The 25,102-nt window shown below is 41.9% G+C and overlaps 1 protein-coding gene across 2 annotated transcripts in view; it reads right to left on the bottom strand.

Annotated features, from left to right (window-relative positions):
• Arhgap26 (Rho GTPase activating protein 26) overlaps window positions 1-25,102 on the bottom strand; it is a 387,278-nt gene that overhangs the window by 144,366 nt on the left and 217,810 nt on the right. For both annotated transcript variants that reach the window (XM_028777886.1, XM_028777885.1), the window contains exons 13-14: window positions 14,468-14,533; window positions 11,063-11,137 (exon numbers count right to left, since the gene is read on the bottom strand). In XM_028777886.1, the coding sequence (XP_028633719.1) occupies window positions 11,063-11,137; window positions 14,468-14,533 (141 nt within the window). The remainder of the gene's footprint in view (window positions 1-11,062; window positions 11,138-14,467; window positions 14,534-25,102) is intronic.

The following is a 25,102-nucleotide window of genomic DNA, read 5'->3' as shown; positions in this document are numbered from 1 at the left end:
CTTCCTTCCTTCCTTCCTTCCTTCCTTCCTTCCTTCCTTCCTTCCTTCCTTCCTTCCTTCCTTTGCTTAAGGGGATATCCTGGTGGCTTCTGGGCATCTCCCTAGAACTTGGACCTTTCTCCCCACCCTGCCCCCAAGCATGACAGAACGTAGTGAGATAAACATCCACTGAGGGCAGCACAGTGTTAAGAGGGCATGGGAGTGAGTACTGACTAGGGAGTCTCTCCCATCCACCACCACAGGAATCCAGAGAATCCGGAGACACAGAGACGAAAGAAGCGGTGCTCCTAACAGGGGACCTGGCTTAGGTCACACCAAGCCAGTTTCTGAGCACCACTTGGTACATCAAAAGGAAAAGAAACTGAAAGCCACTACCCAAGCTTATATTTTCCAAAATGACCCATTGTACCATTGTGCCTGTTAAATATCTTCCAGTTGGGCTAGGTTAATTTATACACTTAATTGAAAAAAAAATCAATGAAGACTAGGAGGGAAGTAATGGTTAGGGTGTTTGATATGTGAGCATAAAGGCTTGAGTTCCTATCTCCAGCACCTGCATAAAATGCTAGGCATGAAGGTGTGAGCCTGTAGTCTGCTGGGGAAGCAGAGACGAGAGGATCCCTGGAGTTCACTGAGCAGGCAGTCCAGTGGAATCTGTGAGCTGCAGGCTCAGTAGAGAGACTCTGCCTCAAAAATAAGGTGTGAGGTGATAGAGGAAGATACCCAGCATCAATTTCTGGTCTATCCACACACACACAAGGCACACATGTACACATGTAGATACTCATACAGCTTGAACACACGCACACACATGCACATGCACATGCACCAACAACAAAAGAGAAGAAAATGAAAATCGTTTTTTACCATATAGGCAACTTCTACTATCACTAAAATACATACATATATATACATATATATGTATATATATGTGTGTGTGTGTGTGTATTTATATTCCAGCATATGCATATATGATATGTTTCTTTTTAGAAAACAAATGGTCCTGGGTTTGATTCTCAGTACCACAAAACAGAAATGGAAGCACACAACACATCTCATTTTCAAAGAGCTTTCATTAGTCAATTTCCTACAAAACTATTTCACATCCACACACGAACATACGGACTTCTGAGTACTTCACTTTACATATACACTGCATATTTTTGACTTCATGTCCTCTTATAAAGAAAATTTTAGTTGTATCCTTGCCACTGTGATAGTCACAGACATAAACTACTGCTTATTTGCAGACCTTTCCTGTAGAAACAATTCTTGAAAGTGGCCTTTCTGTATCAAAAATCTGTGAGCTTTAAGTTTCTGAAAATACTACTCAAGCTGCTCTCAGAGGTTTAAGGATGAGTGAGTATTTCTCACACCCTCAAGACAACATGCAGTCAAACTATAATCCTTACCAGGTACAGAGGTTTGTTTGTTTGCTTGCTTGCTTACTTGATTTGTAAGTTATGTCAAATGCACTTTTGATAGGGAGAACAGTTTTCTGCGTGTGAGTGTTATTACTGAGGTGTACATAACTGTTCTACATCTGTACAGTCCCACACTTTCTGAATTGCATAGTCAAGGAGCTCCCACCACCAGCCAGGTGCACCCACACTCCAGAACTTGGGATGCTCCGTTATACTCAGCCCCCTTCCACCACAGGCACCCCTGGCAACAGTTGCCCATAGCGTAACACCTCTGAAATCTAGCCACATTGTTACAAGTACAGTAGTTTAATTCTTTTATTACTGAGTCGTATTCAGTGTTCTGTATGTGCCATAATTTATTTATCCATTCTCCGGATGATGGACATCTGGGTGCCTTCCAGTTGTAGCTGCTCTGAATACAGCTACTACAAACATTTGCACAGAGGCTTTCTCCAGACTACATTTTTATCTCTTTGGTAAATGTTGTGTCCACAAACAGGACTAGGTCAAAACCGACAAGAACAGACCAATGGTGAGAATGTTTTCCTTCAGATGAGAATGTTTTCCTTCAGATGAAATGGTCAAATTGCCTTCCAAAATGTCAACGTCCATTTGCATTCCCACCAACAGAATGTGAGAGCGTGGCTGCCTCACGCCTCTCATCACAGGACACGTCTGTCAGTCACTTCAGCTGTCCTGCGAGTCACTGGCTTTTCACACACACAATGGTGTGAGCCATCTTCACATGTGGTATCTTTTCTTTGCATGTTTTCTTCAGTCAACCATTCTTCTCAATATTTTTATCTATTTTAAAAATTGAGGTGCTGCTTTAAGAATCAAGAGTTTTAAAATAATTATAGCTACAAATCACTGATTATAAATACATTTTTATAAGTACTTTCTTCTGATCTACAACTTACCTTTGCTTTTGGAAAAAAAAAATTCTCTACAGTATCATGGATTGACTTTCAGCCCTCATGCATGTTAGGTAAATATGCACCACTGAGTTACATCTGTTTTTCTTGTATTTGTTTTTATCTTAAAACAGAATCATACCAAGTGGTCCAAGCTAGCCTTGAACTTGTCTTTTTCCTGTTTTAGCATTCTAAATAGCTGAGGTTTAGAGGCTGCACCAGCAAGTCTGCCATGAATGATATCTCCTTTAGAAGAGAAAGTTTTATTTAAATGAAATTCAACTTAACATACTTTCCTAATAGTTCTTTCTTGTGTTCTAGTTAAGAAAGTTCTTTAAATACAAGGTGTGTCTCTCTTAGGATGCATTGCAAGAGCCTTTTCACACAGGGTGTCAGAGAGACCTCATTTCATCCATCCTTGTGTGGACTCCAAATTGTATCATAGTATTTGCTTAAGAGACTCCCCTCTCCATTCAATTATCCCGACCCCTTTATCCAAGATTCAATCATGTGCTGGTTATGTTTCTGGGATCTTGTGTTTGTTGCACTGATATACATATCTACCCTTCCAAAATACCATCCAGTCTTATGCTTAAGTGAATCCTGATTGTAAACTATCAACTCTTCCTGAGCCTTTCATGTTCTCCATCTCCATAACAACTTAGAGGAAAACACAGTTTCTACATGTATACCACCCTCCTTGTATATCAGACTTCATTTACCCCACAGGGCTTGAGAAGCAAAGTTGGTTACTCTGTTTTCTGAGTATAAAAGTCACAAAACTTAAAAACTTCAGCAATTTCTTATATGTCATGTCTAAGAATCCAAAATACCACCCACAACCACTTGTGTTTTGGGACTGAAAACCTCTTACTGTCTGGGGTCTCTGTCTTATTGGTTCTTGCAGTATCCTTATAGGCAGGGTAGTTACAGGTGCCAGAGTGGAGGAAGGGGAGCCTCCATCAGTTATCTTCCCTCTCTGGGAACTCAGGACCATGGCATACCACCCTCTATCTGGCTATCAGTTCCCTACTTTCCCTCGGATACAGTCTTCAATCTGGGTTGTTTCTACTCGTTAGAGTATAAGATACGGGTCTCAGAAGTCGTCATGAAGAATAGCCTGCTCCTTCTGGTACTCTTCAGAAAGAAATCCTCAGCTGCTTTTATTTATGACAATGTGTGAAAGTGTGTGGGAAATGAGGGCACAGAAGAAAGGAATGCAGACCTTCAAGGTTCCAGAGGGACAGGGCAGGCTAGTTCATGGCTGGTGACAGGAGGGGAAGAATACTGCCTGTAATCTGGTGATTTAAAGCAGCACTCTTTCCACCTCCCTTGTGCTCACTGTAATTCTAACCTAGAAGAATGTGGACAGCATGGGAGGAGAGAAGCAGCAATGCTGAATTTGCATTTCTTTGCCATCATAGTTAAACATTAATAAAGACACACAGCAAAGAAGCCTTTTAGTTAACATTCTCCTGTTGCCAGAGCTGGGGCTCAGAGAAGGCCCAGAGAAAGTCCTGAGAGCATTGTGTAGTAGGTGATGGCCTCCAGCATAACATGTCATCCTAGGAGGGAAGTCAGGCCCCACTCCTTTCCTGCACAGCTGGAAGGGAGGCTGCTTTCCACAGGCTTACCACAGCCCTGAGAAGAGAACCTAGACACTGATGTAGGGCTGGGCAGCAGTGATGCAAGAACACCTCTATAATGTGAAGAATGAATTCTGAAGGGGAAAGTCAGCAGATGTGGTCATGACACCTGTAATACCAACACACCAGAGGTGGAGGCCAAGGGACCAGGGCTTCAAGGTCATCTTTAGCTCAGCAAAATATAGACATATAATGTTTGCCTGTGTATGCATGCATGTGTCCTTGAAGAACCAGCAAAGAAACAAGAAAAGAATCACAGGCTTCAGGTTCAGAGTTACATACTCCAGTTCTTCCAAGATCCTAAGCAGAGTAGGGCCAGGAGGAACTGTTCAGGACTACAGAGCCATACAAGATAAAAGATTCATGACTGGCTAGGATTTGGCTGGCATCTCGTGCAGCAGCCCTTCAACGCCACAGAAGAGAATGAATCTGAAATAGGACTCGGGGAAGTGACTGCAGACCAAGGACAATCTATTCAGAGTGAAGTCAGCAGCAAAGCGACTTCCTGTGGAACCATCAGTGCAGTGTTTGTTGGTACAGAATACAGAGAGCAAAGCATTAAAAGCATCTACTCTGAAATGTAAAAGGAATTCATTAAAGAAAAGGTGGGCACCATGAAATGAGCTGCCAATATGAGAGACGGAATGAAATAGAAAAGGTTACGGCTGATGGAGCGAACGGAAGCCAAGGGCACCATTAAAGGCACTGAAGATTCAACTACAAAGCTATGCTGCTGATGACAAGAACACAACAGGAATTAACCAGAGTCTAAATGAGTGATATGGACTCAGGGGGCAACCCTAATAACTTTCTGAGAACACCAAGAGAAGGGGAACAGTAAAACCCCAAAGAAAGGGCTGGGGACCATGTGTCAGGTTTACAGAACAACAAAGCGAAACAGGATTTGTTCTCTAGAAAATCTACCTCTAAAAGCTCCCTCGAGGACCCAGTCACTGTTAGAAGTGCTCACAGGTGACATTTAAAGTAGTTGAGAGTAGAAAGGTTTCTCCTGTAGTTAACAGTCAACAGTATATATATATATATGTGTGTGTGTGTGTGTGTGTGTGTGTGTGTAAAAGGAGAGTTTACACTTTGTGTGAATATAATCCAAATGACTTTAAAAATTTTTTACATTCATTTATAAATTCACTCATTTCTTTTGGTAAGTGATTCTTTCTTTCCACCACGCATGCTCAGGGGATCAATTTCAGGTCATCAGACTTGGCAGCAAGTACTTTACTTGCTGAGCTGTATTGCCAGTCCACAGATGAACTTTAAGAAAGACAAAATGTTTTTAAAATCTTGGAATGAGGAGAGTCTCTTAACATAATTCTCATCAAGAATAAGAAATGAGAGACTGGCTTCATACAACTTTACAATGAGGAGAAAAGGAAAAGGGGAAACAAAAAGCTTAGGGCATGAAAGCTTGGATTAAAAATGCTGCTAATACAGCTTCCAAACGTAAAACTTACATCAAACAATTAAAACAGAAAAATAGCAATAAGAATAAAAGCAGGTAAAAACAAAACAAACAAACAAACAAACAAAAACCCCTACTTCTGTCAGCAACAATGAACATGTTCAAAATATTCAATTTAAACCTAAACCAAAGAATACAAGGTTAAATAAGGGAAATACATTTTTTTACATGTATTATTCACATAAAAACAAATACTGCAGAGCATGGCTGTTTACACTTGCTGACAGTGAGCTTGGCAACAGCGGGTAAAAAGGCTGAAGGCAGATACAGAGCCTGACCCAGCAACTCACACTGTAAGGTAGACTGTAAAGACATAGTACCTACAAGTATTTCTTAGTGTGTGCAGGCTCTGCCAATGTGAGAGATGGAATGAAATAGAAAAGGTGATGCAATGCTTATGCATCTTTTCATCACATGATCCCAGTTCTATGTTGGCCAAGCTACTACATGGAACAGAAGACAGAAGAACGGGCCATTGAAACCATTCGTCTACAGTGAAAAGAATTAGCAGTGCATCTACTTTCAAAGTGCATGTTCTCCTCTGCTCTCTTGACTCTCAGGACTCCCTCTGAACTACACAAGGGCAGGAGGCAGATTCAGGGGCACTGGTGCATCTACAAGAAGTGAACCTGCAAGAGCATAGGAGGAATTAACATGGGAAAAGACACTACAGTGTTGTGTGAATACAGCCTGGTAGAAAGCCTAGGAATGTGTGCCCTGTGTTGTAACCGTATTACACAGTATGCGATGCTTACTCACTCACTATGTGCAGGTATATGTGGTTTAAAGAAGGCTATGATTAAAAGGTCTCATGTGCAATAAAGCAACCAATAAAGTCTGTCTCTGCTCTAAAGGACTCTTATTTTCTTCTTTATGCTTTTTGTATTTTTGTGAAATTTCACCAATGACTACTCATAATTTTTAAACAAAGAAGAGAATTGAATTACTTAAAATAATTAGAAGGGGGTAGAGGTCAGCAAGATGACTCAGTGTACTGTACTTGCCTCTAAGCCTGACAACCTGAGTTCCTACCTGGGACAAACATAATAGAAGAAAACATAAACCCACATGTCCTCTTTTCTCCCTCCACACATATACCTGCATGTGTGCACATGCACACGCACATATACACGCACAATGTAGCTTAATTTTAAAAACATACAGAGATGGAAAGGAAGAGAGACATGTAATGAGCAAGAATGTAGCTGATGAGTGTGTAGGAGGAGAATGTGGTGCTGTTTGTATATGTGGTGTTTGGAAAATATTAATAGAATGAGGGAAGCAGAGCAGTACATACATTCTGTTTCAGAAAGTCTGAAAGTTCACTGAGTCTTTTTTTACTACCCAAATACTATTAACCTCTGTTGCTAGGAAGTAAACAGGGTGGTTCTTGGCAGGACACCAGCATGAAGTGCAGGGGACACTGCAGAGGCTATGATGAATTCTAATAAGCTTTCTTAAGGAACTCTAATCAGTAAAACAAAGATATTCTAAACACATTGCCTCTTACTCCCCATCCCACCTACAGTCTGCAGTGCAGTGAAGTATGAATACAAGAAAGGAACAAGTGATTGAAGTTGGTGTCTGGTTTTAACCCCAGGCCATGTTTGCCATAGCAGAGCACACAAATCCACTTAGGAAAGCACTGGAACAAGTGAAAGCAATGTGGAATCTGCATATAGCTTGGTATGAAAAGGGTGAAAACAGACAGGAGTGAGTATGTGCTGCCCATTGAGCCCAGAAGAGTTTGTGGTCTATAGCAGATTATATTCTATACTATTGGCTAAGCCAGGCCTGCATCAGTACCAAGAATTGAGGAGGATGCTTTAATAGCATACTCGAAAGAGGAAAGGGAGGCAGATCTAGTGCACTGGCCTGACAACTACAAGAGTACTAGATTCCCTGGAGTGATAGAGAGACTCACAGGTCGAATTCTTGGCACTAGGTTTGACCTTATTCTGTAGTCAGTTCTACCCCAGAGGATCATTTATATTCCAGTCTATCTGGAATGTCCTCCTGGCAGAGGAGTTAGCCTTGTGACTGTCAACTGCTAGTTATTACTCTTCCATGACATTCTTCAGATAGTCATGACTACTGTCCTCGATATCTAGGATGACTAAGGAAGAGAGCAAGGGCAATTCCTTCTTGGGGAGCTGCGGAGAACAGTGATTAGAACCGCTGCCTTTCAGAGCATCTCCTATGTCCAAAGTGGACTGCCTTAGACTAGCAGTCTTCTAAAACACTGCATTTCTTTTCAACAGTGTCACCTCACATTGTCATCTTTGAATTCCATTTGAAGCTCGTCTTGGTGCTCTCCCTATATAAAATACTGACTACTAAGCCAAAGCTCTTTGGTCTAGCCCTAGATGTAGTATTCTCTGCCTCACCTATTGCCATCTTCCAGGGCCCTCCATGACAACATACATGTGCTACATTCTGTTATGTTGTTCACCTAATGCTTGAATCTAACCTTGCTACTGCTATGCCAGACACACTTCAATAGCATAGCAACCATTACTTCAGGAAAGAATTCTTCCCTTTCCTCATTAATAGTCCTGCCCCGTCCATAAGCTTCCCTGGGCTAGCCTTATCCCTACTCCCAGGCCCAGACATAGGCACGAGCTCTAGGCCATGTGCAGCCATCTGTTGAGGATAATGTGATTGGCTCCAAATTGAAAAGTTTATCATGTGACTGGCCTGCACTGGCCAATCAAAGTCCTCCCTGTGGCCTACTGCCAAAACTGTCACCCGAAAGACACTCTTCTGAGTGATGCAAGCTCCAAAGATTGCAGTGACTGGGTCTATTTGGGACACTCCCAGAGAGAACAAAGCCAAAGCCAAGGCCAGCAAAGGACATGGATAATGAGAAACTGAAAGGAAGAAGGGAATGGAAAGGCCTCCTAGTAAGGACCCTGAATGCAGTCATCTTCTTGGATGGACCAGCGACTAGCACATACCTTTTATTCTGTAAACTATTCTAAATCCTATTCCTGACTCTTTCCTTGATGTCTGTATCTCTACCATTTAGAACTTTTTTTTTTCTGAGACAGGGTTTCTCTATGTAGCCCTGGCTATCCTGGAACTCACTCTGTAGACCAGGCCAGCCTCAAACTCAGAAATCTGCCTGCCTCTGCCTCCCAAGTGCTGGGATTAAAGGTGTGCACCACCACAGCCTGGCCCATTTAGAACTTTTAAGAGCACATTATCTCTTTTGGGGGTGGGGGAGAGTGTTTAAGCTTTTCAGCACAGTACTTAGGTTGTCAGCAGAAAAGACTACCTTAGCTTCACAGCACTAACTGTCCTCTTTCAGCCCCAAGCAGCTCTCTCAGATAGTAAAAACAAGCCCACAGCATCAGATCGCTTCTGCCTTTCCCCTGCATCCTACCTCTGCCCATGCTATTGCTCATATTTGCTCAATCTGAATTCTCTCTCCTTTACTATTCCTGCTCCAGATTCAGGTCATATTAAGTGCTAACAACACGTTTAGATAGTTTTGGCAGTAGGCCACAGGGAGGACTTTGATTGGCCAGTGCAGGCCAGTCACATGATAAACTTTTCAGTTTGGAGCCAATCACATTATCCTCAACAGATGGCTGCACATGGCCTAGAGCTCGTGCCTATGTCTGGGCCTGGGAGTAGGGATAAGGCTAGCCCAGGGAAGCTTATGGACAGAGCAGGGTTATTAATGAGGAAAGGGAAGAATACTTTCCTGAAGTAATGGTTGCTATGCTAATCAAGTGTGTGCAGCATAGCAGTAGAAAGATTAGATTCAAGCATTAGGTGAACAGCTTTAAGTTGCATGCATATCTCACCCCTACCAGGACTCTGCAGAATGACAAGAGAGTTCTTTCTAAAATTTAACACCATTATCATCTAGGAATCTATTCCAGTTCCTAAGCAGAAATGAAAGACTGAAAGCTGACACCTGCTAAGCTCTAACTTCTTCCTTATGTTAGAATTTCTCAAAATTAAGTCACATCAACATATGGCCCAACAGTAGAACCCTTGGGTACTTATTCTATGAGAATAAACATATACTTACATAAAAATTCTCTCCAAATATCTATAGCAACTTTACTCATTAGAGCCTGAAAATGGAAACAACCCAAAGTCCTGCAGCAGGAGGATGGTTAAACTGTGGTATGCCCATACAATGGAATACTACTTAGCAGTTAAAAAGAAATCAACGAGCAATGATACATACAAGTTAAACAAATCTAGAAATAGTTAAGTACACTAAAAAAAGATATTCAACTCTCAAGTCTTATACATTCTACTATTCCATTTATATAACAAGTGATTTCAAACTGACAAAATTAAAAGAAAAAAAGAATAAACTCCTGGTCACCAGAGTTAGGGATTGTGTGTGCAGCATGGAATAGATATAAAAAGGAACCCAAGGCCATTATGAGAGTAGAAATTCTCTGCATTTGGGCTGTATCAACGCCAGTATCTTATTGTAGTACTGAAATACAGCCTGCTAAGAAGTGATAATTGGAGGGATTTGGGTAGAGGGTACGAAAGATCCATCTGCATTGTTTCTTACAAGGCATTTATCTCTCACGATTATTTCAAAAATTTAAAAATAATAAAACCACATCCCACATGGGAACCGAAGAGTGGGAAGTGAGTGTAGAGGGGCCTCCTATACACCATGCTTCCCAAGAGCGGCTCTCAGTGTAACTCGTGATACCGAGGAATCTTGACTGCAGAGTGAGTACCTCATTCTGGCCCATATAAAGGAGTAGACTTCTCCACATACTAAGGCTATTTTCAGAAACTGGAGTGACAAAGAAGTGACAAACACAGGAGAAAGGCCCTCGCCTGAAATGCCATGTTAGAGCTGGACTGAGAGTTAATTTTCCCAAGTACTAGGCTATGGCTTTTGTGGACATGGACAACAGCCACTGATCTATGAAATTTGATCTGTTTGCCATTTAGATCCATGTGACTCACTGAGGCTGTCTGCATAGCTAAAAATACAGGATATCTGCAGCCTAGGCAACTTTGGCTCATGGATTTTGATTCAAACAGCGCACATTTGGAGGTAGTGGTTTTCTATTTATACATCAGCTAGGGACAGAGGAGGCTTTCCTGATCAAGTGACGGCTTGAAATCTAGAAGGGAGAGAGATCTTGAGTTTGATCTGCATCTATACATTTTATCTGAAGGTTACACGACACCCTGGGTGTCAGGAATGTGAGACCCCGAGGTCTTCACAGGCTAGAAAGATTCCCTTTCTTGGGCATAGGGTTTATCCTACTGAATATCTGCCTCAAAAGAGGACAGAAGGAGTCATGAGCTATTAATGGCAAAGCAGGGCATGGCAGTGATGTGACTGAGCGAGCAGCACTTGGGCTGGAGCACTGAGTCCAAACACTGTGAGGTACTTGGTCCTGCCATGTTATTTCAGTCTTACAAAGGCCCACTCAGAGCCTCTCCTGCTCCTGCTCACAGCCACAACTAGCAAGTAGGGCAGGTAGCTGGGCATGGGCATTTGCATACCCTAACTCCTAACCCAGAGGCTACCTAGGAACCAGGAAAGCTCAGAGGAAGCTACCCAAGGGACACGCCTGACAAAGCCACTGCTGAACTCACCCATCAGGACACTCAGCAACTTCTGCACTCTGGAGTTGACCCCCACGATTCGGTAGAGTCCCTGTTCATTGATCCCTGAGAAGAGGAAAGATGATGATTTAATTAGATGAACATCAGAACATGATCAGGCCAACAAGGCCAAATGCTCTTGTATTTTCCTTCATTTTCTCTCTCCTTCTAAAAGCTGCTGTAATTAAAGTTCCCTGCCACTCAGCCTAGCTCTTAGCAAACGAGTGGGATTTGGCACAGCTGCCTAAGGATTCACGGATGTGCTGCACACTCCAGCCCTGGCCTTAGCTGGGGCGCTGGCAGGAAAGAAACTTCCCACCTCTCTTGCCAAAGGTAGCAGATGAAGATTTTTAAAAATGCAAAAGTCACTGTTTTAAAGATGTAGTATTTAACCAATTCTTACATTCAAAAATCCAAAGTGGCATGACTTTAAAAAAAAATCATTCACAGAAAAAGATAAATAACTTTCCATCTATTTTTACACACAGCATAAAAAAATACTGAAGGGTAAGGAGATTTTCCATCTTAGGGAATGTTTGTCAAGACTGAGAAATCAGAAAATCCATCACAGTTAGAGCAAAGGTGTTTACTGTGACACAGCTAAACGAAGACAAAACTCAAACTACAGAACTTTCATTTACTTAAATACCTGGATTAGTGTGCCTCTGTGTCAGTTACAAAAGGAGGCAATCATGTGCATGTATGTGATGTATGGATTATGTGGTCTATGCCTGTCACATGTGTGGGTCCACATGTGTGTACATGCATAGGGTGGCTAGGAGACAACCTGATATTCTTTAGGACGCCATCTACCTCCTTTGACATGGGATCTCTCCTTGGCCTAGGGTTCATCAATATGGTTTCACTGGGTGGCCAGTGAGCCTACAGATCTTGTTTTTGCTTCTCCAGTATAAAGATCACAAGTGTGTGTCACCATACCCAGCATTTTGACTTGGGTTTTGGGTATCAAACTCAAGGCTTCATGTTCTACTAATGATCTATCTTCTCAGCTCCAACAGGGAACAATTTAGACCGAGTGATTGAAAATGGTTTTCTTGTAGGCCCAAGTCCATCACATCTTGTATCTCTCAGGAACTGCTATGTCCCCTGTGAACTTCTTATTGTGAGACTTAGTTCATATCACTTCTCTTAACACCTTCCGGTTCTTAGATGTACATCATATTCAGAACTTCTTATGGTGGCCTACAAGGTTTTCAAGCTACTGTTTTGCAGTGATCATAGATCCTGAGAAGAGTTTTAGGTGACTCAGTTTCCCTCTTGGTTTAGGTTGCTCAAACAAATGAACACACAGCCCACCTTAAGCAAATACACTAGCTTGTCTATATGTGCTCTGCCTTTGCCTGTGCTAACTATTCTCCGTGTTCTCCTCCCCTTTCCTTACAAATTTTTTCGAGACAGTAACTTACTCCTTGTTCTCCTCCCCTTTTCTTATAAGTTCTTTTGAGACAGTGCCTTACTCTGTAGCCCAGGCTGGCCTTTAACTCTCAAAATTCTAATCTCAGCCTTCTGAACAGCAGGGTTACAGACCAGACTAACACACTGATTTTATCCTTTTCTTTTAATAAAAACAAATCTAAACTCTTTAAAAATTATCTTAGAAATATAAACTCTAAAAACTTAGGCATCACAGCTTAGGCAAATAGAAAATCACAAGAAGAGAGTAAAAGATAGCAGAAGTCATTGCTGTCACACTGAGACCTGTGCAGAGGAGGTCCTCTTGGGGACATACAGCATGGGCTCAGGCAGGGCAGCTGTTTGTTTTGTTTTTTTGCTTTGTTTTGTTTTGTTTCAAGACAGGTTTTCTCTGTGTAGCCCTGGCTGTCCAGGAACTCACTCTGTAGATCAGGCTGGCCTCGAACTCAGAAATCCGCCTGCCTCTGCCTCCCAAATGCTGGGATTAAAGGCATGTGCCACCAGTGCCCAGCAGCTGTTCGATTTTAAACTATTTTTCACTTAACGCATGTGAATATGAGATGAGAAAAACATTTATATTTTCTGTGATTCACAAGATTTTATTGCACAAGTGAATCATGCTTGAGTTAGCATTTGATTGGTTCCTGATTTTGCATTTTAACCACATCACTGTGTAAACATTTTTCTGGCTCAACACAACTAACACCCTTATATTTCAGGATCAATTTCCAATTATGTCTACTAGGCACTTTCTAGGTATATTTTATGTACAGTTGTTGAGAATCTGTCTTAATTTTTTGATGACAGCAATCAAGAAGAAATAATTAAACATTAAAAAGCAAAGCCAAACAAACACACATACAAACCTGCTTCTATACATTAAAGTAACTCCTTTGGAAGAAGCCTCCTAGGACACAAAGGCGCAGGAACTCAAGATGTTCTGTTGCCCCTAACATGCCTCTGTGTGTGTGTGTGTGTGTGTGTGTGTGTGTGTGTGTGTGTGTGTATGTGTGCATACCCCTCTCTCTTTCTATTTCACCACTAGTAAGGATATAACTCTGCTTTAAAAGTCACAATTTCTTTCAAACAAATAAAAAGTATAATAGAATACTGGAGAATAAAGACTCATTCACTTGGTTAATCAATCTCACTGGAGAGATAGTTAGCAGCTTTTCTCAAGGCCACAATGGATCCAGGGCACTTAAAACCCTACAATGCCAGAACTAAAGATTCTGGTTTGTGATAGACTACAGTAACCCAGCCTCCCCTATCTCATGCCCTGCTCTAATAGATCTGGGAAACATCAATGTGGAGGAGGCAGCTAGCCCCTTCCTTCTCTGTCTGTGATGGTTCTCAGGTCCAGGTCTGCAGAGCAGAGATCCTTATTGGGGTCCACAGAGTCTAAGATGATTCCTGGAGAGAGTCCAGTGTCTATAAACTAGATGGAAAAAGAGCCTTTATTTTCACTGTCACTAACATTGTGCAGTTCCTTCCCTCATGAATGTTAATGCACAGTGGTATTAGCAGTACCTGCAGCATGGTCAGAAATCATACGGTTACAGAATGGTTACAATGGTAAGTTTCTCAGATTATACCTGCTATGAGAGCCACCACTGTACACTGTGAATGAAGTTGTTAACACAGAAGCCTACCTACCACTCTGCTGCGGCTGTATTTTCAATTGTTTACTAATAACTGAGATTCAAGAACTGGTTTCCAGAAGCCTAAGAATTCTATCAGTATACATGTAAGACATTCTTGTGATCAACCAGAGACCTGGGTGACATGAAACAGGTAATGAACCCCTACTTCAGACCAACATGATCTGTAGAAACACAGTGACACCAGGGGAGTTAATGAGTTACTTAAAATGAGGAGCAGCAGGGAGCAGGTCTGCTACCTCACAGATGCATGACCTTCCATGAGAACAACGCCATCTGTCCATCTGGGAGGCTACTTTACCTCTGGTTTCCACCGCATGGATGCATTTCCTTATTATGCTGAAGCCAATACTGTCCAATTGTGCAGCTGAAAGAACAAGAGAAGTGTGGTCAGGCCATGGATGTGCAAATCGGCACACTGAAGACAAACAACATGGTGTGGTCACAGCATACATGTGTGTAAAATACAGATAATTTAGAAATAGTGATACTGACAAAGAGTCTACCCTAGGCCAGACACATGCTAAGTGTTCTGCATGTGTTATCTTAGTTCTTATAGTAACTTTGGTGATATCCTAAATTTCTAACAAGAAATGGCCACATAGAGTAGCAGACTCCTGACAGAGTCAGAAGAATAACTGCTTACAGTCAGCTACACAGAGCAAATGTGAAGTGCTTTGAAAACAATGGATAAGTGCTTTACCTAGATTATGTCTTGTAATGCCAGTAAATTCTCTTGAATGATAGTATTATTAGCCCCACATTACAGATGAAAAAAACTGAGGCTTGAAAAAGCTAAATATGAGCAAAGTTGCTAATTTAACATATAGAGACTTGCTCCAGGGGGCCAGTTCACCAAAATGCTTTCAATATAACTTTGAATTAAAAAAATAATTCTGTTCTGGAGATTAGAAAAAGCAGAAAACAAGGGGAAGATGAAGGAAAGAAAAGTGAATCAGCTTTGAACATGAAACAGCTGAACAACGCTACCTGGGCTAGACCCAGAAACAGGAGAGCCTCTCTCCGTAGCACATTAGTGGGTCAACCGGTTCTCCATCGGTTCCAGTACCTTCCAGTGCCACTCAGAAAATGAAATAATCCACAGGAACAACTTTTCCCAGAGGAAAACTAGTTTCTAAGTATCAATAAAGAGGCCAGGCATCCACAAAAACTCAACCCCAAGTTTTGGTTATCCACTGATATAATATGCATAGCTTGCAGGTCTGAGTTAGTTTGAGCACCTGAGACATCCTGCAGATACCAGTTATTGTTTCTTTTCTTTACAGCCATCTGGGTGGGGTGAGAACTTTCTTGCTGTGGTTTTGTTTTGCATCAGGTGACTAAGGACACTGGGCATCTTTTCCTGTGCAAGGCATGATTCTCACTTTCATGGAGCGCTCAGAAGTCATTGGGAAAGTATATGTCAGAGAGGAAATTATCTTTTTGTGCTTAAGAAACTTTCCAAAATATTTATGACTGTCACTCTGGAGTCCGTGGAACCCTTCACTTTGTTTTTAGAGAAATGTTTCAAAGTATCATTCAAAGACATGGCAGTCAGAAGTCTGGGGAAAGGAACCGCCATTGTGCACTGAATTCTGGGAGCTGCTGAGACAGACTCTGAACTTCAATGTTTTAAAAGCAGGCTTGTGAACACTGATTCCTTCTAAACACAGATGAACTTCATCTCAGACAAAAACCACTTCCTTACCCCAGAAACATCAACAAAAGTTTTGGAAAGTTGGAAAGAACTTGGCAACTGAGAGAGAAAGTCCCAGTGCTTGGATGACCTCCCAGGTCAGCTAGGAAGTAAGCGTAGCTCCTAGACAAGTGGTACATGGAAGAAAACAATGCATAGGAACTTTCCAGATATCTGAAAAATAAATAAATTCTACCAACTTAGATTAACTGTGATTTTTTTTTAATGGCAAAGGCCCCACTCAATATTCAGATTGGTTTTCCCTATACTGGTGCAGTTTCTCTAATTTGTTAGCAGCAAGCAAACACCCTTCATACTAATGTGAAACTAAAAAAGCCTTACAGTTCACACAGAAAATGCTCTGTGTATCAGTGTATCTTAATTGTCAAATGTACAGAGCATTTATGTGCTGCAGAGCCAAACAGGAGCTGGGGATAACTCTGCCAAGCCTAGCTTATTAGACTTGTACATTGAGTTGACTACCTAGTTTTGTAAACAGATAAGATTATGGAAGAAATGGAACCACATCAGACAAGAGTCCCAAGAACTCATAAAAGATAGTTTAGCAGCTAATGTTCTGAATCTGAAAACCGGAATTGAAACACATTATTGTACTGCCACATCCTGAACTTTTCCATCTGCCCTTTGTCCTCTGTCTCTTTCCCTTACACACGTGTGCGTGCACACACACATCAACACACGGACACTTAGTTTGAATTCTACTCTCATCAACTTGAATTTCCTGCTGACATCATGACTGGGTTACTAATAATTAACAACTGCCTATTATTTAACTTGGCCTAAGTGTCACTGATCTGACAGGGAATCTACTGTATATGTAAACAGAACATTAGTTCCGACTTTGGCCCAACAGGGGACATAATCTTAGCAATTGAGATCTAGTCTGCAAAGTGAATTCCCACTAAAAGGTCTGGAACACTATCACCATGGAGCAGAGTTTGCAAATGACTGAGAAAGTAGCCTGCCAGGTGGATGCGGCTGTCCTTAATCCCCTTGAGCAGGTGATTCAGCCCATTCACTGAGCCAAGGCTCAGAAAAGGTCAGGGATTCATTTGCAATTTCTGTATCCTTATAATCTCCAGAAATAATCTCTCATTAAATATCTACTAGGTTTGTATTATTCCCTTAATTTGACTTGCAATGAGTTGATGTAGGAGCTGTAGCTCCCAGGCTCAGCATCCTGAGATGCAGTTAAACTTGGCTTCTCATCCTCCCTCAACCTCAAGTTCCCTGGGCCCGGTTTAACATCAGCAGCCCACACTGATGCATTATAGTAAATAATGGCAAAGTGCACACAGAAGATGCAGGCTGACCTCCCAAGTTTGAAAGGTGTCGCCATCCAAACTTCTATCACAACCTCTGAAACCTTGTATCTAGCTTTCCTTTTAAGAGAAATACCATTGGAGATTTAAGATTAATGCCATTGGAGCTGAAAGGGTTTGTGGCCCCATGAGGAGGACAACAATACCAACCAACCACAGCTCCCAGGGTCTAAACAACCAGCCTGGGAGCACTTAGGGAGGGACCCATGGCTTCAGCTGTATACATAAGAGAGGAGGGCCCTGCTGGGCATAGGTGGGAGAAGAGATCCTTGGCCTCATGAAGGGTGGACACTCCAGGGGGTGGGAATTTGAGGGTGGGGAGGTGGGAGTGGGGGGGTAGGTAGGGGTACATTTGCAGAGAAGCAGGAGGAGGGGTGAGGGGATAGGGGGTTCCTGGGTGGGTGGGGGATAGGGTAAGGGGACAACATATGAAATGTAAATAAAACATCCAATTAAGAGAGAGAGAGAGAGAGAGAGAGAGAGAGAGAGAGAGAGAGAGAGAGAGAGAGAGAAGAAAGGGCCAGGATCACATAACTCCATTCTAAAGAAGCACTGAACGAATATGAGAAAACAGGGTTGGGTACATGTAGGGCCAACTTGGAGCATCTTAGGGCAAACCCAGATCAGTACCTAACAATGGTGTGGGTTTAGGCTATTAGGCCAATACGAACTCTAGGAAGAGGAGGTAGGTGACTCAGAATTGTTTTGCCTCAGTGTGAAAAGAACAACACCAGATAAGGTACAATCAATTCTTTTTCTTGCCTAAAAGGTCCAGACAGAAAGACTACTACTGTTATACTGTGAATAAAAAACAAACACACACACACACACACACACACACACACACACACATACACATACACAAACAAAACAAAAACCACTGATGAAAGCTTCTGATACCTCACCTGAGATAATTTCCTCTCTTCTTTAAAAGAACTGTGTAGGTGGTGGTGGATTGGTGGTGGTAGTGGTGGTGGTAATGGTGGTGGTGGTGTATGAATGTATCTGATTATATGTGACAGCTCTAACAAAACCATGAGCATCTCTCCTCCTTCCCACCTTTTATACACATCCAAAATATCACCATCTTTCCATCATTCACACTTAAAGTTTCTCCACTATGTCTAGTTCCCACCTTCACCACTGTCTTGGTTCCGATAGAATAAAAAGGAATATTAGGGTTAAAACACTCTTCTTATCCATAACAATCTTAGTTCTGTCATCTGTGCTGCCAGGGTGCTTGCAGTGACTTCTGAGCTAGCCTCTTCATACTTCTTCTTGCTTCTTATCTTTCCACTACCTTGTTGTCCGTATTTGTAAAAACAAAAACAATTCCACTAAAAGCAGGGACAAGACAAGACTGCCTACTCTCTCCCTATCTATTCAGTATAGTACTTGAAGTTCTAGCCAGAGCAATAAGACAACTAAAGGAGATCATGGGGATAGAAATTGGAAAAGAAGAAGTCAAAGTATCAATATTTGATAGTATACTTAAGTGACCCCCAAAAAATTCTACCAGAGAACTCCTACAGCTGATAACCATGTTCAACAAAGTGGCTGGATACAAAACTAACTCAAAGAAATCAGTAGTCCTCTTTTATACAAATGATAAACAGGATGAGAAAGAAATTGGGGAAACAAAAGTTTTTACAATAGCCATGAATAATATAAAATATCTTGGTCTAACTCTAACCAAGCAAGTGAAAGACCTGTATGTCAAGAACTTCAAGTCTCTGAAGAAAGAAACTGAAGAAGATATCAGAAGATGTAAAGATCTTCCATGCTCATGGACCAGTAGGATTAACATAGTGAAAATGGACACATTAACCAAAGTCAATCTATAGAGCCAACGCAATACCATCAAAATTCTAACAAAATGTTTACAGACCTTGAAAGAACAATTCTCAACTTCATATGGAAAAACAAAAAACCCAAGATAGTGAAAACAACCCTGAACAATAAAAGAACTTCCAGAGGTATCACCATCCCTGACTCCTAACCTCAAGTTGTACTACAGAGCAATAGTAATGAAAACTGTATGGTATTGGTACACAGTCAGACAGGTTGGCCAATGAATCGAATTGAAGACCCTGAAATAAACCCACACACCTATGGAGAGATGATTTTTGACAAAGAAAGAAAATATACCATGGAAAAAAAGAAAGCATCTTCAACAAATGGTGCTGGTCTAACTGGGTGACTACAAGAATCATCCAGAAGAATGCAAATAGATCTATATCTATCACCCTGCATACAACTTAACCAAGTGGACCAAAGACATCAACATAAAACTGGATATACTAAATCTAATAGAACAGGAAGTGAGACTAGCCTTGAACACACTGGTATAGGAGACAACTTCCTGAATAGAACACCAATGGCTCACGTTCAGGGACCTCATGAAACTGAAAAGCTTCTGTAAGGCAAAGAATACTGCCAATAGGACAAAACAGCAGCCTAAAGATTGGAACGGATGTTCACCAACCTTATGTCCAATAGAGAGTTAATATCCAAAATATGTAAAAAAAAAAACCAAACAAACAAACCCTCAGGTAATTAGACACCAACAACCCAAACAATCCAATTAAAAAAAAAAAAAGATACAGAGCTAAACAGAGAATTCTCAACAGAGGAATCTCAAAAGGCCAAGAAGTACTTTAAAGAAATGATCAAAGTCCTTAGTCATCTGGAAAATGCAAATCAAAATGACCCAGAGGTTCCACTTCATACCCATCAGAATAGCCTGGCTAAGATAAAAAACTCAAGGGACAACACATGCTGGTGAGGATGTGGATCAAGGGAACTCTCCTCCATTGCTGGAGGGAGTGCAAACTTGTACAACCACTTTGGAAGTCAAGTTGGCAGTTTCTCAGAAAACTGGGGATGGCTCTACCTCAAGACCTAGCTATACTGCTCCTGGGCATATATCTAAAAGATGCCCCACTATACCACAGGAACACTTGCTCAACCATGTTTATAGCAGCTTTATTCTTAATAGCCAGAAACTGGAAACAATCTAGATGTCCCTCAACTGAATACTAGATAAAGAAAATGTGGTACATCCATACAATGGAATACTACTATTCAACTATTAAAATAAAAAACATGAATTTTGCCCGCAAATAGATGGAACTTGAAAATATTTTCCTGAGTGAGGAAAGCCAAACCCAAAAGGACATGAATTGTATGTACTCACTTACAAACAGATATTAGCCATAAAGTACAGGATATCTATGCTATAATCCACAGAACCAAAGAAGCTAAGGAAGAAGGAATGCCCAAGCATGAATGCTTGAATGTAGTTTACAAGAGGGAATAAAATAGTCATAGGAGGCAGATGGAGGGAGGGAACTGGGTGGGAGAGGTGATGAGGAGGGAAATGGGGAGGTGTTGAGAATCAGGTGTGGGGAGAGACAGGAGAGAGGGCCAGAGGGCCAGGAGAATAAATGGAAATCTGCAGCTCAAAGAGACCTTAGCTGAGACTCATAGCAGTGAGGATATGGAACCTGAGGAGGACACCTCCTGTAGCCAGGCAGAAAGCCCAGTGGAAGGATAGGGACACCAACCCACCCACAGAACTTTCAACCCAAAATTTATCCTGTCTACAAGAAATACAGGGACAAAGATGGATCTGAGGCTGAAGGAATAGCCAAGCACTAACCAGTCCAACTAGAGACCTATCCCATGGCAAAGCACCAATCTCTGACACTATTAATGATACTCTGTTATTATGTTTGTAGACTGGAGACTAGCGTAACTGTCCTCTGAGAGGCTCCTCCCAGCAGCTAACTGAAATAGATGCAGAGACCCACAGCCAAACACTGGACAGAGCTCAGGGACTCTTATGGAAGACCTATCCCTGGTCCCGCCCTCCTCCCCCAAGGTCCATAAACATGTAGCAGATGTACAGCTCAATCGTCACATGGGTCTCCCAACAACTGGAGGAGGGGCTGTCCCTGAAGCTGTTGCCTGTATGAAGAATCATACAGGCTAGGCTGCTTTGTCAGGCTTCAGTGGGAGAGGATGAACCTAACTCTGCAGAGATTTGGGTGCAGGAATACTCAGGGGGGCCTCCACCCTCTCAGAAGAAAAGGGGAGGAGGTAATGGGGGAGGGATTGTGGAAATGTGGAGATCTGGATGGGGACAGCAATAGGGATGTAAAGTGAATTAAAATAAAAACAAAAACAAACAAACAAGAACAACAAAAAAACCCATGTTGCCTCCCTACTAACAGTCCATCAATGGCACACTCCATCAACCTAGCTTTCTCTTTCCCACCTTGGCTTGTCCAGTTGATTCTAAATCAAACAATATCCATTCTTTCTCTAAAAGGAGGCGCATGCTCTCTTACACTATATTTATCCATACTGAGCCAACCCACCCACTGGGTTTGATGCCACAAACCTTTACCCCAATAATTCAACTCCCTGCACAGGTATGGCTCTCCTTCTATGAGACAGATCCATTGGTTTAAGCTTTTCAACAGCAACAAGAGTCTCTGGCCTATTTCTTACTTTAAGGAACCACTTTCACTCTTATTCTTATGCTTCAATGATATTGAAACTGTCAGCTTATTTATTCAACCTGCAGTATCAACATTGTCCAGGAGGTAAGCCAAATCCTGAACATGAACCACCAGAGCCCTGTGGCCCAGCCCTAGTTTGCTTCCGCAGCCTCCTTGGATGCCACTCCCCTAGCTCTTAGCATCTCACCACACTGGCTTTCTTTGAGCATCTAGTTAACCACATTCTCCAGCTTTTGCATAAGCAATGAGTCTAACCTTAGCTGCTTGGACTACTTAATACAGAACTCTCCTTAAGTATACATTTCTCAAAAAGTCTCCTTAATCTTCCCTCCTAGCTTCGTACCCCATGTGTCTTATCAGCCTCTTTCAGAACAGACAGCATGAGCTGTCAAGTTTATTTGTGTGGCTGTGTGAAAAATAATGACAAGTGGGCTGGGTGGTGGTGGCGCACGCCTTTAATCCCAGCACTTGGGAGGCAGAGGCAGGCGGATTTCTGAGTTCGAGGCCAGCCTGGTCTACCGAGTGAGTTCCAGGACAGCCAGGGCTATACAGAGAAACCCTGTCTCGAAAAAAACCAAAAAAAAAAAAAAAGAAAAAAAAAAAAGAAAAATAATGACAAGTGCCAAATTAAAATAAGCAATCATGAAGACAATGGCTCATAAATCTCTCTACTTACTCATTTCATTCACTCTGCTGTTATCTCTTTCTCTTCTCCTAGCGGTGTCAATTCTAGGAGTCAAGAGAAGTTGGGTACACTTGTAACACAAGTCCTGAGTCCTCTCCTAGAGAGTGTGCTTTGGTAAACGGGAGAACCCTTTGGAAAGCAGCCAACACCTTAAACTATCCTGGCCAGAGACAAAATCAATCACTAAGTCAACCAATTGTCAGCATCTGCACTACTACCTTCCCTGCAGGATATGAAGGCTCTACCGACTCTGGGTCTTAATATGTAAAATGAGCTTCTGCCCATGTGGTATATGGAATGATTCCAAGAAGTTCACAAATATTTCTTTGAACTGTGTACCTACATAATGAGTATTAGAAATCTGTTTGACATAAAATGTACTGCATGAGCTATTACACCTTAAGTAGAGGTTTAAGAAGGAAATTTAAAGGAAATGATAATAATGAAGGTGATACATGCATATGTAAACATGAGCAGTAAAGATGATACACAAGGAACGAATCTGAGCTATTGTATCACATGCCCCAAGCTGATGCTGCAATTCATGCTAGCTAAACGGACAATCCACTTGTATCCAACCTAGCTCCTTCCACTTATAGCTAATACCAGGACCTGCAGAGTCCTTTTCCTGGACTGCAGCAATCATCTCTGACATGCTTCTCCTTTTGTCCCTTGGGTCTATTCTTTACCGACCTCCAGGGTCATCCTTTTAACTGACAGCAGCAGACAATCCACCTTACCTCATCACAGTGCTCTAGGGGCTTCTCCAATGCTAAGAACACAATCTTAGCTCATGAGCACATGAGCCTAGCCCTAGCCTACCTGGATGCTCTCCTCCAGGCCTCTTCCTGTCTGTCCCAATGGTCCTCTTGAATATCCCTAGAGCCCCATTCATTCTCCCCCCCTTAGGGTGTTTGTGTGTGGCTGGCCCTTTGGTCAGCAGTACTCACCCGGCAACTTCTCACACACATCCTGCCCTCTTTCCTCCAGGTTTCTGTTCAAAAGTCACTTCTTAGGAGGCTCTAGCCATCTGACCCAAGTGCCTTTCTTTCCTCTGATTCTTGGGCTCCTTCTTCATATTTCTTCATAGGATTTGCTTCTACCAGAAAGTATACCTTGGTCTACTTGTTTATAGTTTGTTGTTAATCTCTCTAGAGTATAGCCTCCATATTATCCAATGTATACAAATATCAACACTTTGTGGTAGTCTATTTGATGTGCACACTTTGTAGTTTTTTTATACGTCAGTTAAAATTTTTTAATTAAAATTTTAAAAATGGTGTCAGCTTTACAAGGGCAGAAGATCAATCAGCCCACTTGTGGTTTTATTTTCATAAATGTTTCCTGAGTGAGAAAACAAGTAAACTGATAGTTTTCCAGCCAAAAGTCCAAGAACCAAGAGATAAAATGTTCTCAACACTCCAAAGACCCCTTAGGAATATGCAGCTGACGTAACACAATGGAACCTGTGCAAAAGTCAGGGAGCCCACACAGGGTCCCTGCCATCATAGCCTGTCCTCTAGGCAATATTCCAAACTTCCCTTCCCTGTCTGACACACACACACAGTCACTACCCTGCTGTCCACAGTTTCTGGGGACAAACAGAAAAACCAAGATGGAAGAGAGACACAGTAATGGAAGGAACATAAATAGAAGGAAAAGAAAACTCACTGCTGGCCTGTAATAAACCTCAGCAATCTATCTAAGTCAAGGAGGCCCTGGGTCAGCTGTAAGAAGACGTTCATTGCCACAGGAGTCAGAGGCCCACGTGCACCATGTCAGCTGCTGCAGAGCACAGCTAAGGGCTGCATATCTGCCATGGGAAAGAGTGTTTCTCAGGACACAGACACTGAAAGAACAGGTCTCAGTCAGCACCCCAGCATCATCACCACCATTATCTCCTGCCAGCAGATCGGGCATCCTGAGTGTACCTTAGTCCACTGGCCTCGAATCCTTTAATTAAGGCTGCAGGTGCTTTGCACTGACTTCTGAACCAACAAAAAAATCCATGAAGACAGAAGTATTTCAAACTTTCAGAGACAAATGCCTCTGCCTATCAAGACCCTTTCTCCTCCCTTTTAGTTTTCAAACCTACCTGCTAGCTCCAGATGCTCCAGCAACTTTGCCTTTTTTTTTTGTCACAATAAATTGTGAAAAAGCAAAGATAAAGAAGATAACATTCAGACCCAAAACACACTGTGATGGATAGACTTCATCTATCTACCTTCCTCACATTTAAGATGAAGGTTTAGGGAAACCACAGGAAGCAATGCCTGGGAAGACACTCTAGGGAACTTGAGAGGCAGGCAATAATTTTAGGATGGTAAGTATGCTACTGATAATAGTAACAGCAAACAGTGATGCTTAATGACAGTGTCTACCACTAGCTACCACTAAGCAAAGGATATCTGTCCCAATTTTATTTAATTTACCTGGAATTAAAGTCAAGATGCATGTAGTGAAGCCAGTCCCTCATACAAATAACTGAGGCCTGGAGTTTCCCAAGGTCAGTCTTTATTATAGCAATGGCATTGGGATTGCAATGTATGTAGTATTTCAGAGTTAAAACTCCTATACATGACTCTACACTACCCTAACTGAAACCTTACAGCCTCTGCTAACCCTTACACACACATCGCACACCACACCACACACATACAATACACATACCCATGCCACACACACA

Source organism: Grammomys surdaster, unplaced genomic scaffold, assembly GCF_004785775.1.
Source record: "Grammomys surdaster isolate TR1022 unplaced genomic scaffold, NIH_TR_1.0 317, whole genome shotgun sequence".
NCBI lineage: Eukaryota > Metazoa > Chordata > Mammalia > Rodentia > Muridae > Grammomys > Grammomys surdaster.
The sequence above is the reverse complement of the archived record's forward strand: the minus strand, read 5'-3'. Positions and strand labels throughout refer to the sequence as shown.